The sequence below is a fragment of the Penaeus monodon genome, chromosome 11 (genome assembly GCF_015228065.2).
Source record: "Penaeus monodon isolate SGIC_2016 chromosome 11, NSTDA_Pmon_1, whole genome shotgun sequence".
Lineage (NCBI taxonomy): Eukaryota > Metazoa > Arthropoda > Malacostraca > Decapoda > Penaeidae > Penaeus > Penaeus monodon.
Window position 1 is genome coordinate 51105269 of NC_051396.1, and position 17500 is coordinate 51122768.

Genomic DNA, 17500 nt, shown 5'->3' on the forward strand with positions numbered 1-17500 from the left:
ATTGATTTCAGTAATTTCATGATTTCTTCATCTTTATGTATGATTTGATATTTTATTATTTCGGTCTCTTTCAGCATTTTATTTCTTGGTTACACATATTAATACAGTTTTCTGTGGATACCAGTTTTCATTTTAAAAGTTTCTGGAATGTATTACCAAACACCTGATTATACATTCAGGGGTGTAGGTAATTGAAACAGGCCGCCAATATCATTATAATGGATGAGTAAGAAAGGGGCCCTCCTCAAGCATTCAAAAGGGGACTGTGAATTAGCTGCACTTCATACAACAAGCTTCCTCTACCCAGTAGTATTTGTGAAAAGGATAGTAGAGGACAGAGAGAGTGAAATATGATCCCCAGATAATTTGAACTGGCTTACGCACTTAAGAGAAAGTAAAATGGTGCCTTTGTTATGTAATAATACATTACAGGATTTTACTGCATTATGCTAGTGATGCAATATCCCAATAATAACACACTTCTAAAGGTGTTCATGAATCAGAATCTTGAATATTTTGTTAAAAGACAATCACAACTATAAAACCTATGGTTTCAGGTGACTGCAGATGAAGCATGCAAGATGGGTTTAGTAACTGAGGTGTTTCCAGATGAACACATGGATCAGATCTGGCCAAGGTTGCATCAGTGGGCCAAGCTTCCTCCAGTTGCCATGATGAGGGCTAAAGGCCTCATGAGAGCACACTTAAAGGACAAACTTCATGAGGTAACTTTGTTCATAGTAAATACTAGTAGCTGTGTTAGTGACTAGGGAACACCTATTTTTCATATACCATTACTTGCATTGATTGTAAACAAGTCACATTTCATGATTGTTATGTCACATGTCATGTGTCACTGCATATCACTTTAATTGGTTCCCTATCTCATCTATTTTTAGTTAAAATTTCGTATTAGTCTAAGAAAATCTATTATATTATTACCAATAAATATTCTCTTAGCATCATTTTTCTATATGTGTAGGTGCAATGATATATGTTAATCTAAGAAATAGGTACTCTGTATCATTTGGTTTGGAATAAAGCTAGGAATCTCTCTCTCTCTCTCTCTCTTTGCAGGTCAATGATTTGGAATGCAAATCTTTGGCAGAATCATGGACCACTGAAGAATTTATGAATGCATTAATGAAATTCTTCACCAGGAAATCAAAGCTTTAAGAAAATTATTATATGTGTGCTAACATGAATATATGAGATTTACCACTGTATTACTGATATTTAGTCAGACAGAGGCCATATCTGCTGTTTTTTTGGGTACAGGTTTTAATGTTTTTTTATAAATATGTATAGTGTATGTATATTAGTATACTTCAAGGCAGATTGTTGGTCACAGTTTACATTCTTCAGTAGGTAAAAAAGAATGGAACTTTATGTGTGAGTATTGATATATGTGGGAGTGTATGTGTTTCTGTGCTTTTATAGTTGGTTGTCATGAACAAAATATTTTTATAATGGACAAAAAATGGATAAACATAGTACTCTCCTTTTTACATGTATCAGATATACATTGTAAATATTGGTTATTGTAATATGGGTGCTTTTCTTTGTAATTACAAAGAATCTTTTAATGTAAATATAAGAAATCCACTAATCATTGTAATATTAAAATATATGAATTGTTGTCTAATAGGAAAATTATTCATTATTGTAACTTTAAAAATAAATAAATTTTAATTGGAATCACTTACTGAGTTTCAAAATAATGAACATTTCATTTCATACCCTTACTCAACATAGCTTTTTTGTATTCTTTGATCATTTTCATTTACTAACCATGCCTCTTTGACCTATTGCATGCTGCTGTAACCCATTACATACTGCCTCTTTCTACCAGTTTGAAAAAGAGGTTTCCATTTCAATGCTATTGATTTTTATATTTAACCACTAAAATATAAGTGATTTCCTGATTATTATACTAGCAATATATTTAAAGAGGCAGTATAACTTAACATGGATTCACTCATAAATTATCTAGATTCTTGCACTTCTAATGTATGACTTTTATGTCGAGGGTTATTCATGGCTGGTTGGTGTCTCACTTTCACAGGTTTTGAGGGGGAAATGAGTCTCCTACTGGTGTTTAACGATGGCATGTAATGCATTTTCTTGTTGCTCAACAGTGTGTATAGTTTCTACAAGAATGACCAGATTACTGCACCACTGTGATCCAAAATTTGCAATCTCTTACAGCCAAGTTCCTAGTCTATATTGCATGGTCTGGTGGCTTGAGGGCAGTCTCACAATAATGCATTTGTGCCTGCTTAGGCTAATGGGGGACTAATATTCAGGAGAAAGTAATTTGCTTGCATATCCATTAAAATTACTCCTCTAATGGGAGCTGCCTGGTCATGGTGGGGGATCTTGCCTTGGTGAGCCGGACCAGAGGGCTACCCATACTGGAGAGGTTACTAATGAGGGATGAGACAAAATGGCTCCCAGGGGCACCAAGGCCTATGAGAGGGGATGGTGCACCCACCCCTGGTTCATTCTATCTTGGACCAGGGAGAACTCTCCCATGTGTGTTTGCTGTGCATGGTGTCCCTTATTACTAGGAGACAGGAGTCCTGGGGTCAAGCAGGCACTGCCCAGCTGGCATTGCATAGGTCCTGCAACTGCAATCAGCACTGGGTGGTGACTGCATATATTTCCTCACTACCCTTGTGGCTGTTGGGTGTATTTCAGCCCCAACCTATAGCTTCCCCTCATTGGACTCCATAGTGGGTGGGGGAGTGAGGAGATAATTCTAGTTTATATGCTGTCTACAAATCTGAAAAAACTGACTACGCGACAACCAACACATTCCCTTTGCCAATCCCTCTAGAATGTCACCTGTTGTACACTCTGGGCATGGAGCCAACTCTTGACGTCTGAAGGAAAATGGATTACCAAGAGTGTGTATCAAGTGTGGTACAACAGGTCAGCAAAGAGATGACAACAGTCCAGGTCTAGTATCACAGCAAAGAAATCATGAAGCTTCTGTAAAGCTGTGTAGCAAGTGGAAATTTGAAAAAAAAAAGTATTGGTAATTAAGAACAAGAAGAAAGATAATTTTCCAGAGGCAAAGCATTGTGCTCGTGTGCAGTTCACACAGCCAGGTAAGTCCTTTGCCTCAGTTCTAGCCTGACCTTCCCATCATCCTTTAACCTCCAATACTTCTTGCACTCACTCTGCCACCACAGTTTAGCCTCATTCCTCTGGTGAGTTGTTCCATCAGACGTGGAATACGAGTAAGGGGTCCATTGAAGAGACTTTTCCTCCCAAAGTAAGGTCTTTGGAGCCATTAGGCAAGGCTCCAGAAGCCTCAACGGGTAACAGCTTCAGCTGCCACCACATCCACAGAGCATCCACTGCTAGACAGAATCCCCCTGAACCAAAAGCTCAGATCTGCCCTCTGACCTGGCAAAGGAATCCTGAGCCTGTCCAGAGGAATAGTTCCGCAGGTAAACAACATCCCTCCAAAAAGTACTCCCAAGATGATGGTAAAGAAAAGTCTAAAGAAGGTGTGGGGCAGACCTTAACCACAGGTGCTGCCAAACACCTTATGAAAAGGTAGCTAGTCAACCAGAAGGAATGGATAATCTGATCCAATGGAACTATTAAGGAATTCATGCTAAGTGGGAGGAATTGGCAGTTTTTGTATGTGTATGAAAGATTATAACTAGGGAAAATCATCCAATTTCCCATTATGCGACCTCTGATAACGGACCTCATGGAGGAGTAGCAGTGATGGTACATCAGGATATTCCCTTTCAAGGCCATCCACCTGCAAAAGACACTGCAGGTGAAGGCGGCTGTGAGGATAGGCTTGACATGACCTTACACTGTTGCATCCAGCTGTCTTTCACCAGGCAATCTTAGTATAGATGAATTGGAAAACTTGGGCAGTTGCCTCATCCATTTCTACTCTGGAGACATTTCAATGGGCAGCATCACTTCTGGGGAGACACTTTGTGCAACCCTCAAGGAAGGGCCTTGGAATTGTTGTTCTCTAGAGTAGATTCATTTCTTTCTGAACAGTGACACACCCACACATTTCCAAATTCAAACTGGGACATTCTCCAAATATTGACCTGTCAGTTGGTTCACCTGGTGCACAATTAGATTTCACTTGGCAGGTCATGGAAGCAGCCACTTTCAAATGCTATTGGAGGAGGTGAATGGCATTCCAGTCAATGAAGTGAAGAGATGTCAAGTTGAATATGCAGACTGGAATCTTTTTGTGTCAACTGCAGTAATGCAGGGATGTTTGAACGATTTCCAATGTGTTCAAGATGCTGTTGATCACTTCACATCACAAATTCACCTTGCAGCAGCAGCATCCATTCCCAAAAGTATCGGGCAGTACCGTCGACCTCCGGTACCGTGGTGGTCTGATGAAAGCCAAAAAGCTGTTAGAGCAAGAAAAGCTGCACTAAGGGAGCTGAAACAACACTCCAGCAATGTGACCTTGATCTATTACAAAATGACCCAAGCCAACGCCAAACCGAGTCCTTAACATGCTAGACGGACGTCGTGGAGAGTGTATGTCCCATGAGTATGGGACAAGCGCAAGATCGCTGGGAAGAGCACATCTTTGTCACCACCTGCTCTGAGGATAGATGGCATATTCTTCACAGATAAAAAGATGTTGCAATTGAGCTAGCTAAATCCATGGAAGAGATCTCCTAAGAAGCAACTTACAGTGCCCGATTTGCTACCCTTCAGGTTGAACAAGGACCTTCGTCCCTGTTCAACCAACACCAACATCATTCTTCAGTAGGACTTGAAGAACTTCCATACAACTTGCCATTTGTGTGCAAGGAGATGGACTCTGCTTTGCAACTCTGCCGTAAGATATACCAAATGATATCTCACTTATTGGAGAGCTCCCAAAAGTTCTTGTCGGACCTATTCAGTAGGGTCTTTAGGGAGTGCCATCCACGTGGAAAGAAGCTATAATCATTCCCAAACCTAGCAAGGATGCTTCCACACCAGGGAATGGTAGACCAATTTCTCTCACCAGTTGCATCTGGAAGCTGATGGAAAAAATGGTAAACTTCAGGCTGACATGGCTACTAGAAGAGGAAAACGTGCTGACGCCATATCAATATGGGTTTAGGAAACTGAGATCAACCACAGTTGCCCATATGAGGATATAAAGAATTCCTTTACACAGCGACGTTAGATGTTAGCAGTCTTTTTTACCTCGAAAAGGGCTTACGATACTACTTGGCATACTCATGAAGCTCTGTGATATTGGTTTAAGCAGACCATTACTTACCTTCATCTAAAGCTTCCTTGCTAATAGAGTGGGAAACAGCTTCTCTAACCTGGAAGATCAGCTGGAATGGAGACTGCAATAAATCAGGTTGCACTGTGAGCAACTTACCATGGGCTCAAATTTTCTCCAAGCAATACCATGGCTGTGCATTTCCACAAAAAAGCAAGTTCCATCCTTTCCCTTTATTTAGGAGCAAACCCAAATAGTTAGGTCTATTTTTGACTCAAAGCTAGCGTGGGTGCCTCACATTAAACAGTTAGAGGTGAAGGCTACAAAAAGGTTTAGTATTTTGCGGGTTCTTTCTTACCTGTTTTGGAGCGCAGACCGTACAACGTTTCTGGGGCTTTACCGAGCGCCTATTCGACTTATTCGCAAACTCGACTATGGAGTGAGGCTTATTATTATGCAACTCCTACTGTTCTCCGGATGTTAGACTCCATTCATAATGAAGCTCTCAGAATCTGTATAGGGGCTTTCAGGTCTTCACCTGTAGAGTCCCCGTATGCTGAGAGTGAAGAACCACCTTTTTATTACACCGGGACTACATAAACCTGATTTACTATACAAGACTACAAAGGACTCGGGATCTACTACACCTAGACTGATTTCAAACACCACTTGAGAACAGCCGACCCTATGGTAGGAGAATGAGGAATATTGTGGAAGATCTCATTTTGAATCTTTCCAAGGTTCTAGCTGCTGAAACTCCCCAGTAACCCCCTTGGACCAATCTAGCCCAGCTGAGTTTGGTCGGAATAGGAAAGGGGAGAGATCCGAAGCAGAAATCAGGGAGAGATTTATTCAATAACAAGAATCAGATGCAATATATACAGATGGTTCGAAATCTGAAAATGGCGTGGGCTTTGCAGCAGTGAGCAAGAGTAAGACTGCAATTGTCGGTCTTTCTTTGGCAACCTCCTTCTTCATTGCAGAGTTACATGCCATCCTTGCAGCAGTCAAGATTAACGAGATCTTAAGAACCATTCTGCAGTTACATATTGCGACTCTCGTAGTGCTTTGAAGGTAATTAAGAGCTTAACCTCATCACATCTAGTGGTAAGTGAGATTTAAGATTGCCTTACAGTGATGTTAATACATCGGAAAATAGCACAGCGTTGGGTGCTAACGCGTACATATCATGCATATGTTGGTACAGTATGCATGATATATATGCAACAATTTTGTACTTTTAAACCTTAATCATTTTGCTTTGATAATGAACAGTATTTATTGCTATTTATTTTTACTCACAAAAGACATTATTTATTGATATTTTTTAAAACATTTTAATTATTTTAACATTTTAATCCCACAGGGTATTCGCCGCTAAAGACCTTAATTATTGACGAGGCAGATCATTTAAAATAATCATTCCGTTAAAACTAAATCGATCACTGAATTTCCACAAAGTTTCGTAAACTGTGCCTATCACAAATTCTATTTTTCTCAAGATCATTAAAGTCACACTCACACGCACACACAGACGCATATTTCAGATAAATCTAGAGAATTTTTTAAATCAAATCTAGCGGGGGATTTTAGAGCTTTATCTATAATCTGACGGATTTTAAGACCGGCTTAGCGGGTTTTGGAAAAATGTATTTGACAACACTACTCATCAGTTTAATCCGAGGTTATTAACAAAACGCCAACCTTGCGCCACGGAATTCACAATTTTCAAAAAGGCCTGTAGCGCGATGCTGTATTTTTTTTGTACGGTCCCGAGAGAGGCGGTGCGTATAGTCTAAGACCATATAAAAGAAGAAAAAAGAAAGAAGAGAGGCGGTGCGCCTTGCAGACCACGCGTACGTTGTTTACAAAAAAACAGCTAATGTAGAATGCCTAGGAATAATTTTCGGTATGGATTCTGCCATGTGAACTCTGAAGATCAGTTGGAGGTAATTGTTACCGAGAGCGACGCTCCCTCCAGATACTTGAGTTCCAAAATAGGATTTTTTTTTTTTATACTTTGTCCGATGAACGCAAAATAAAATTGCTCCCGAGTAAGCAAGCACAAAAAAAACCCGGTTTCAATCGGCAAATGAAACTCTACGGACATCCCCACCGTCTTTGACCGCTGCGCCAACTTTTTCAGAAAAAAAAAATTTCGGGAACCGAAGCCATCGTTAGGTAAAAATCTACGAGATTTCACATAATCCACATCCCTCGTGGTCATCGTACAAGGCTTCCTAACCAATAAACCAACCTAACCTTAATTCTGTGGGATTTAGACACTACAATCTATATATTCCCTAGGCAGGGGGCTCTGGCCCCTGGACCCCCATGGCTTTAAGAAAATACGATCTATATATTCCTTACCCAAGGAGCTCTGCCCCCTGGACCCCCAGGGTAAAATCACATACCTTTATATGGCGAAACACCGAAATTTTCCTCGCTTCCGTCTATGGTCACAACTGCTTGGTTTCTGATCACTTTTTTTAGGCCTTTGGCGCACTTGATGGACTCAAATATCAGGCTGAGATAGATATTAATGTCGGTTTGTTCTATAGGCTTTAAAAGTGACTCGGAATCGACGAAACATTTAAATGAAACGCTGGACTGTCAAATCTCCCGGCGGCAAACCGCGCATGCGCACAACGCTATTGTACAGCATAGTGTAAACCATTACCAAAACACGTAAAAGAAGTATAAGAAAAGTAAAGGGATTCATTACATACATGAATTCGGAAAAAAAAAATACGCTGGTAATTAGAAAATAATCGTTCGCGTAGTAATACAGGGACTACTTGGTATATCGCAGTAATGAGTTACGCGTCACGTTCGTCTTGGTCCTCGCGAGGAAAACGCGATGGGCGCTTGCAGAGCGGTGCAATGCAGGGCCTATTGTCGTCATTTCCTGGTAAATGTGAGGCCGCTGCGGATGTAACTGTAATGCTTCCTACTCTATTTTTTATGCTCTACAAGTCTGTAGTGTCCTTTTTCCTTCTATCTCCGTGCGTAGGTAACATTAATCGAAACATGGGAGCATGAATCTTGTCTTATAAGCCAAATGGAAAATATAATATGTCAAGCAAGATAAAAGGATCACTGTTATAAATACTAGCATAAATAAAAGCCACAGTAAAACTGTTTAAACAAAATTTAAAAGGCAAAAAGTCCGTGTGTCACGTCACCGTAGCGATACAGACCCTAGTCCCTGTAGCACATATTTTCCAACTGAACGCAAGGCAGGATACACAATACGACTACCCAGACTGCAATAGTTGGGCATGTCCTCAGGGGACCCGTCACAGAGTTTTCAAAACGTCTGGCTTACGGTACTAGGTGGCCAATGGAATGGCTTCGTGTTGATCTAGAACTTTGCTCGTGACGGGACAGCCAGGGGAAATTTCGGACTTATCGTATTCTGCTCCCCAGCTTTACACTTACGGGCAGAGGAATCAGGCGGATTTTATAACACACATTGACAATTGTCCTACTTGCCTAACGTTTTTTCAAACTGATAGACACTAGGGGTGTGGAGGAACGTTCATGTACTGCTGTTCGTCCAAACACAAGCCATCGCCAATCTGCTGTGTGGAACATAGTCACCGAAACAAAACTACCGGCTTATTTGCCGAAACAACGTTCAGTGCTAGTTAACGAGTATTCAATTAAATATTTTGCCATCAAGTTTCAGCATGGTCTCTACTATAGGCTTACCTATGGCCATGTTGAAACACGCAGAGCACAGTAATTAACAGTTAAAATCACTAAATATAGGAGCTCCATGAGCCGTGGCAGCAGGTTAAAACAGAGCCCTCTCTTGTTTTATGAGAGTACATGTGATTGTATGCCAAGCATTACAAAATTACTCATAAGTTCCTTTTCAATTTAAAAAGCCCCTTAAAATGTGTTTTGACTACAAGATAACGGAAAATTGACCAACAATATAAAAAATATATATATTATGGTGAATTATTTATACCCCTTTTTCTGATCACATTCTAGACGATGGTATCAAATATATGTTCCTTCCTGCTACAACCTGACACATACACTTGTGTTATGCATTTTTTATTTAGCTTTTTGTCTTTTAAAAATATTTCTTGAATCATATTCTTTGTTTCATATCAATCAGGTGAGCTTTTTGTATTTTATGTGCAGCATTCTTTAACTATTTATGAATGTATCTCTCTATCTGTTACACTAGCTGTGTTATCGGGTCCACATATGATGCTGCTACTCATATTATTTCTACCCCACAGGAGTAAATCAGTTTAACAGCTTTCCAATTATCCCACTGCATGCGCATAGGTTAAGAAAAGTGAAAAACCTCTTAATATATTCCTCATTTATTTGTGCTAGCTTCTTCACACTTCCCTCAGATTTCAGGTGTCAATGTAACTGAGCGAGCAGAGAAACTTTTCCTATGTGGTACATCCGGGAACTGAGACAGGTAAGGCATTACCCGAGAACAACAAATGGGATGTTTAAATACACAAAAGTTCTCTCAATCCACACCTGACATATATTTTTTTCTTTTATTTATCTATAATTATATGAAATATATTGTGTCCTCTCCAGAACCAAAGTGCTACTACATTATTGAGCATCAAGTTGATATATATGTGTATATTAGCGTTCTTGTTCAATACAACAACGTTCAGCTCATAACTGGTAGACATTTGTTCCTTTTGACAATTATAACCCTGATGGTCAATCAGTGTTCAAAACCACCAGCAAATGCAACAAACATTATATTGGACAAGAAAACACAAAAAGAAAAAAAGTCATGACAAGAAAATCACCATAAAAATGTATGTACACGAAAGAAAAATGTAAGAAAGGCAATCCACGTCCAGCTTAAGGTTGATGAGCACGTAAAAACAAAACTGAATATGAATCGGCAGAAGAAGAATGGGAAGGCTGGCTTCCCCTTAAACTGAATAAAAAGGAAATAAAATATGAAAATACATCACAGGTAGATTCAACAGGGTACAAAGACAAAATCTCAATCTGTTAGGAAGGAAGTGGGTTCCAACATTTTGGAAAAAGTCCATCTCAGGCAAGTACGAACACGATACTTCTCTGGCAAAATGAACACATTAATCTATTTGAATTTCTCTTAAAACATTGTTGTCTTTGTCAGCCTGTTACCAATTTACCTGCTTACTCTTGTATTGACTAAAGAAGGAACTTCGGACTACAATACAATACCTTTATAGAAGTATCTAACCCCTGAAAGGCCCAATATAGTAATACAAATTTTCCACACAAAAAATCATACGCAATAAATAACTGGAAACTATAGTAGTTAGATCAAAGCTATAAAACCGGATGATTATGACTGAAAAGGTACACAGTAAAAACAGTTAACTATATCAACTGAACCTTAACTTTAAAATTTGAGTGTAACATTCCAACTAAATATAACCTTTGGCTAGAAACTAAAACTGTGTATTCCTAGCTTAGAAATTCTTACAGTTAATAAAAAAAATTTCTATACAAAAATTACAAACATCTTCCATCTTGCTTTGTATCTATATATAAATCTCTTAAATCAAACAGCGAGTCTTTTTGCCCTTTTTTCTTGGACCTCGATGAGATATGAAAATGGGCACTGCAGTCCGTAACATTAAAAATATCAGGAAGACAGAATAGAAATCTATATATATATAAATATATATAACATGTACAATTTCTGATACACGCACACATCCTGAGGCTTCATGGTAGAGAGGCCAGAACATCAGCACATAACAATGCTACATTTCTTGCGACCTCCAATTCGTCTACTCATCAGTTCACTTGCAGAAGCGTCTATGACCAACACTGGTGAGCAGACACCTTCTATGTCCTTGTCCAACAGAGAATAGGAGAAAAAAATATTTTTACAGTAAGGTACCACTCCCAGAGAAGGACAGACAATCCAGGCAGTATCTGATTTTTAGTATTTATGGTACATTTCTTTTCTGAATTACACAGGTCCTGTTCAAATCACATCTTCCTGTTTCCTCTTTGCACCAGATCTAAGACTTCTAAATGGATGCCTCCATTGTTCCTTAAAATATTTTCCATGATATTTATACACACATCACTGAGACTGTACATTTCTTATACACTTTATATCCTTGTGACTGTACACATGACCAGCATGACACACAATTCGAGTTCCTCGTCAGCATCGAGACTCACTGGAGATTTGTGGGGATGTCGGGGCATCTCGGATATCAGCATACACGGCTGGCAGTTTGGGGGGGCTGAGGTTCTTCAAGGGGGGCAGCGGTACCCCGGTCAGCCTAGCCACCTCCTCCTCCAGCTGGCGGTTGCGGCCCAACATGGCCACGTAGTTATGGTGTAGCTGCTTCTGGTAGCGTATAACTCGCTCCTTCTCCTCAGTCCACTTCTTGCGCTCCTCCTCAAACTGCTGTCTCTGCAGCTCATTCTCCCGCTTCATGCCTTCGACCTCAGACTTGTACTTGTCCACCTGGAGGAGCAGGTCCTGGTCGTGTGCTCTCGCCTGGGAGCGCTGCTGCTGTGCCTGGTCCAGCTGCAAGCGCAGGTCGCCAGATTCACGGCGCTGCTGACCCATGAGGTCGTGCAGCGAATTGATCTCAGAGCGTCTCCGCTCCACCTCATTTTGGTACTGTCTCACTTGGGCTCTTAGGTGCAGCAGCTCGTGGCCGCGGGTCGTCTGGTCGCCCTGGGAGTCCTTCAGCTGGGTCTTCAGCAAGGAGATCTCCCCTGGAAGATATAACAAAATTAAATCTTCATCCATAATATATATATATATATATATATATATATATATATATATATATATATATATATATATATATATATATATATATATATATATAATGTTTTTTTTAAGTTACCAACAGCTAGAGCATCCTAAGAGTGTGAGAAAAAAGCAAATAGCTAAAACTTATCAAGGAGCTCAAAGGTTCCTTATCAGCAACAACCACAAAAAAAACAATATACAAACCTGACTTCTGACAGAGATTCCACTCTGTCTCCTCTAGCTGGGTCCTCAGAGTACTCAGCTCTCTCCGCAGCTGCTCCGTCTGACTCTGGTGGCCGTCTCTCTCTCGCCGCACCTCCTCCAGCTCCGCCATCAGTTTCCTGCGCTCCTGCTGCAGCTGTGGGTTGAAATTGGGATTTAATTCTGATTAAATAAAAGGAGTGAGCTCCAAATTAAACGAAGTTCAGGCTTCTCACCTGATCAACAATCTTAACAGCAAATACATCATTAAATTACTTTCTTTTTGTAAAACAATACATAAATACCGGATCACTTACTCCAAATCATTAACGAAAGGGAGGTGATTCCTACCTGGTACATCTCTCCAGTCCTTTTAGAATTTAATGAAATAGCTTACCTGGTATGTTTGGGTGGTAAGCTGCTGCTCCACCTTGAGAGCCTTCTGCTGCGCTGCCTTCAGGCGAGAGTCATACAAGTCTCTGATCTTCTTCAGCTCTCTCTCCCATGTCTTTTCCTTCTCCTCATACACCTGGAAGAAAAAAACGTGAGGTAAATATTTTGTGGCAAGCTTACTTTCTTATCATCAGTCCTAATGTATATTAACTATATCTTTTTTTTTCTTTTATTATCATGAACACTATCTAGCAATTGCCATAACTATTCCTGATATAATACTTAAGCGCTAATTTACTCTCTATTCTATCTCCCTCTGCGGCAGGCCAGAGCCATCATGCACCAGGTCCCGTATCCCAACCCTGCCCCAGTGTCCGAGAGTCCCCATGTGTCTAGGAGTCCTAGCGAGCGTGGAAGCCCCAAAGCGTCTGCGTGCTACCGGGTCAGAGCGTCTCGTGCGCGTCGAGGGCGTGGCCGCCGTCTCCCTGCCCTACCTTGAATATCACCTGCTCGTTCTGCTCCATGGTCTCGCGGAGCGTGTTGATCTCGGAGTCCTTCTCCTTGAGCATGGCCTCGAGCTCCGCCACGCCGGAGTCGGAGGGCGAGGGCGTCTGGTGGTGCTCGTCCGGTGATTCGCGTGGACCCTCCCCGGGACCGAATGGTGCGGTCCAGGCCGGGGTTGGAGCCCGTGACGGACACGGACCGGTCCAGGCCCTGCACGGAGCCCGTGTGGTGGCCGCCGCCCATGCGCGACAGGTTGGTCACGGAGCCACCCATGCGCTGGTGCAGGCCGCCGCTGCTGCCGCTGCCGGGGCCGGCCGCGTGGTGGTGGTGGTGGCTGTGGTACTGGTACTGGTGGTGGTAGGACTCGCTCGAGAGGTTCTTGAGGCTGTCGTAGCGCGGCAGGTCCGTGCTGCGGGCAGAGCCTTGGGGCGGCTGTGGTCATGGGGGGGTGTTGTCGTAGGCCTGGGCAGGGGGTTTTTCGTGGCCGACGGCGGTGGTGGTGCGCTGCCTCCTCGTGTCTGCACGTGGACTGGTGCGACGGCGGGCGCGGCGGCGGCGGCGGGTACGACGGCGGGCTGCTGTTGCTGTTGCTGCTGTTGTGACTGCTGCCGCTCGTGTTCATGTTGTTGTTGTTGTTTTGGCGCTCGTGTTGCTCCCGCTACTGCTGCTCATGCTGCTGTTGTGGCTGATGTAGCTGCTGTTCTTGTTGTTCATGGAGATGTTCTTGTTGTTGTGGAGCTTGGTGAGGCTGTTGTACTTGTTGTTGTTGTCGGCGTGGTCGTAGTAGCCCCGCGAGGACAGCGGCGTCACCAGCCCCCGCCGGTCCAGGGAGTAGCTGTTGTGGCTCAGCGTCTTCAGGTCGCCCATGCCTGCGGGACAGGGGTTGGGGGCGCCGCGACACCAGACAATTAAGGCTTTAGTTAAACTATCTTTAAGTCTTTTTTATATAGGTTGAAAGAAAAACATTCTTACTACTCTCTACTACCTCTACGGAGAAAAAGAAGAGAGAGGAGGAGAGAGGAGAAGGAGAGAAGAGAGAGGAGAGAAGAGAAAAGGAGAGAGAGAGAAAGAGAAAAGAGCGTAAAAATCGAATCCGAAAAAGAGCGGAAAGAAAAGGGAAAAAAAAAAAAATCCTGCACCCCTCCCCCAAAATAAGGAAACACGCCCCAGAGTCCCCCCGGAAAAACAGGTAACTGACCCCCTGGGGAAACCACGTCCTAAATCTTTCTTTTCCCTTCCCCCCCCCCCCCTTTTTTTTTCCCTTTCTCCCCGCGCTTAATTTTGGGCTTCGTTTGGGGGCGCCGTTTTTTTATAGAACGTTTTTTTTTTTTTTAAAAAAAAAAATTTCACTAACTAATCTCACATCACTGCTATTATTAGGGAGAATATCGTTAATAGTATGACTATTAATAGGGAGAATATCGTTAATAAATTGACTAATTTCCACGATATTGATTTTAACAAATTCCAAAGCGTATCAAAGGGAGACAATAAAAAACAAATATGAAATTAAGAAGGGGAAATGGGAAAAACAAAGGAAAAAAGAAATAAGCAATAACAAAGGCGTAATGAAAAACAGACAAAAACGAGGCCATCGACCAGTAGAAAGGGAGAGAGAGAGAGAGAGAGAGAGAGAGAGAGAGAGAGAGAGAGAGAGAGAGAGAGAGAGAGAGTGAAAGAAAGAAAGAAAGAAAGAAAGAGAACGAGACAGATAGACAGAAAGAAAGAAAGACAGAAAGAAAGAAAAAGAAGGGAGAGAGAATGAGAAAATGCCGAGAAGCAGGAAAGCGACGGAAACTCAACACCGACGCCGCCCTTCCATCCCCGCCAGACGTCGTGGGGAGGGGAGGGGAGGGGGGGGGCGAAGGGAGAGAGAGGGAAAGGCAAGAAAGTGGGGGAGAGAGTAAGAAGAGGGTGGTGATATAAGATGGGAGGAATGGGAGGGAGGGAGGGAGGGAGGGAGGGAGGGAGGGAGGGAGGGAGGAGAGAAGGGAGGGAGAAGGGAGGGAGAAGGGAGGAGAGGGGGAGGGGGAGGGAGGAAGGGGGAGCGGGAGAGAAAGAGAGAATGAGAGAGAGAGAGAGAGAGAGAGAGAGAGAGAGAGAGAGAGAGAGAGAGAGAGAGAGAGAGAGAGAGAGAGAGAGAGAGAGAGAGAGAGAGGGGGGCAGCATTATATAATTAAGGGAAATCAAACAAAGGAATAAATTGATTAAATAAATAAATGAACACAACTCTTATTTGCACAGAACATATTGCGTATAACAACAACCATAATAATGATGATAATGATAATAATAATAATATTAATAATAATAATAATAATAATAATAATGATAACAACAACAATAATGACAATGATAACTTGCAATAATAACTTGCCGACTCGCGCAAGACGAGGTCGCGGCAAAGCAATCTTATCACGCATTTAAAAACAACTTGGCTTGCTTATGGTTGTTTATGCTTGCAAGGCATATCGGGTAAGACTCTCCTTTCCTATCCCACGCTCTCTTTATCATTCTCCTTCTCTTCATTCGTCATCTTCGTTCGAGGGAAAGCGACGGGTCTCTGTCTCTGTCTGTCTCTCTCCTACTTTCTCTCTTTCTCTGTCTCGGTCTCTCTCTGTCTCTGTCTGCCCCCCCCCTCTCTCTCTCTCTCTCTCTCTCTCTCTCTCTCTCTCTCTCTCTCTCTCTCTCTCTCTCTCTCTCTCTCTCTCCTTCACGACACTACTTCATCATCTCCTTCTTCCTTCTCCTCCTCCCTCTTTTATCCCCCCCCCCCCAATGACCAAAACCCAAACACGCCGACCCCTTCCCTGACCTCGCTCCAACGCCTTATCTGCGACCTTTGACCCCCAGCTGACCCATAACAGTGAAACGCGATTTATCACCGTGGACGTCATGGCGACCTTCTTGTTTCAAACTAATATTTAAAGGGGTATTTTCTTCAATATTTAAACATTTTGTATATGAATAAATGTAAATTTCCAACATACAAAAGAAATATATTTTACAAATTTTAATCTAAATTATTTTTTTTTTTAATTGGAATGACAGAACCGCGATAATCACGCCGTTTTCTATACGCCAAACAATGACGTCAAGGGTGGACTAATCTAATCCGGAGCTTAACCACACATTCGTGATAATGCAAAAAAGAATGATATTTATAGCAAAAAAAAAATTGAATTTTGTTCCATTAATCAATCCATCTCCACCTATATTACATTCAGCACAAATGAAACCAACGCGTCTTGATTCTCACGATCTCCAACACCGAACAAAGAACAGAAACAACAAAGAGCAAAGAACAAAGAACAAAATCAACAAAAAAGACACACAAAATACCGAAGAATCTACTCACTCCCATAGTGATGAATCCCGCCCCTAACCAGCGTGGGCGTGGAGGTGTAGCGGGGGTCGGGGCGCGACGGGGGCGTGGTGTTGGGGGTCCCTGACTGCGACGTGACCCCCCCACTCCCAGGGGAACCGCCCATGAGGACCCCCTGGGGAGAGACCCCGCCCTGCTGCCCTGGGGTCGCCACCGGCTTGAAGGCGATGGGGCGGATCACCACCTTGCCCTGGGGAGGAAAAGGGGGGGGGGGTGAGTGAAACAATACATAATGATACAAAAAATTATGGAAAAAAAATAGAGAGATGAGATAAAGAACTAAAACAGTGAAATTATTTTTTTTTAAAAATGAAAGAAAAGATATAAAAATTAAGGAAAGAGAGAGAGAGAAAAAAAAACGTTAAATCATAAAAGAAAGAAAGAGAGTAAAAACAAATCCGTGAAATTATATAAAAGAAAGAAACAAAAAAGGGAGATTAAAATAATATATGAGGAATTTAAAAGGTCCACGATATCATAAAAGAAAGGATGATAAAAATAAAACCACGGAATCATAAAAGAAAGAGAGAGAAAGAGAGAGATTAAAGCAATGACAATCGACACTAGAGATGATATCAGGACGATAATGGAATATAACAATGCACAATAAAAAATAAATAAATAGCAAAAACTGCAAAACGAATAAAAGGGAGAACTGAAAAGAGGAATAATAAGACAACAATGGCGATATCAATAACATATAAGAAATGGGTCGAGAAAATGAAGAAAATTATAGGGAATAGGGAGGAGGGAGGAAATCTGAATGAAAGCGGACAATAAATATAAACAAAGAAATTGCAATAAAATCACAGGGATATAAATCAAGTCAGCTTCGATAAAGGATCTTCTGTGGCAAACAGAACTTGAAAAAATATACGAGTTGGGAAGCAAAAAGGATATACTATAAAATGTAGTTCAGGTTTTTCATTAAATTAACAACTGCGGTTTCTTTGTGAATAGTACACGTTTTCATTTCTCTGTCTCTATCTTTCTGTTTCTTTCTTTATTTCTT

At 41.7% G+C, this 17500-nt stretch overlaps 2 protein-coding genes across 5 annotated transcripts in view; one reads left to right on the forward strand and one right to left on the reverse strand.

The window, feature by feature from the left end:
• The window catches only part of LOC119579075 (enoyl-CoA delta isomerase 2-like), a 7983-nt gene extending 6328 nt beyond the window's left edge, over window positions 1-1655 (forward strand). For 3 of the 4 annotated variants that reach the window (XM_037926803.1, XM_037926802.1, XM_037926805.1), the window contains exons 8-9: window positions 558-725; window positions 1078-1652. In XM_037926803.1, the coding sequence (XP_037782731.1) occupies window positions 558-725; window positions 1078-1176 (267 nt within the window). In that variant the 3' untranslated portion in view covers window positions 1177-1652. Of the gene's footprint in view, window positions 1-557; window positions 726-1077 lie in introns of all 4 variants that reach the window. The other variant, XM_037926804.1, reaches the window with a different exon arrangement.
• A 7902-nt stretch (window positions 1656-9557) lies between these two features.
• The window catches only part of LOC119578628 (NEDD4-binding protein 3-A-like), a gene marked incomplete at its 5' end in the record, with an annotated part of 103673 nt that continues 95730 nt past the window's right edge, over window positions 9558-17500 (reverse strand). Inside the window, 7 exon segments of the mRNA XM_037926190.1 lie at window positions 9558-11965; window positions 12210-12363; window positions 12604-12735; window positions 13094-13238; window positions 13240-13541; window positions 13725-13972; window positions 16462-16678. Coding sequence (XP_037782118.1) covers window positions 11400-11965; window positions 12210-12363; window positions 12604-12735; window positions 13094-13238; window positions 13240-13541; window positions 13725-13972; window positions 16462-16678 — 1764 coding nt within the window. The 3' untranslated portion in view covers window positions 9558-11399.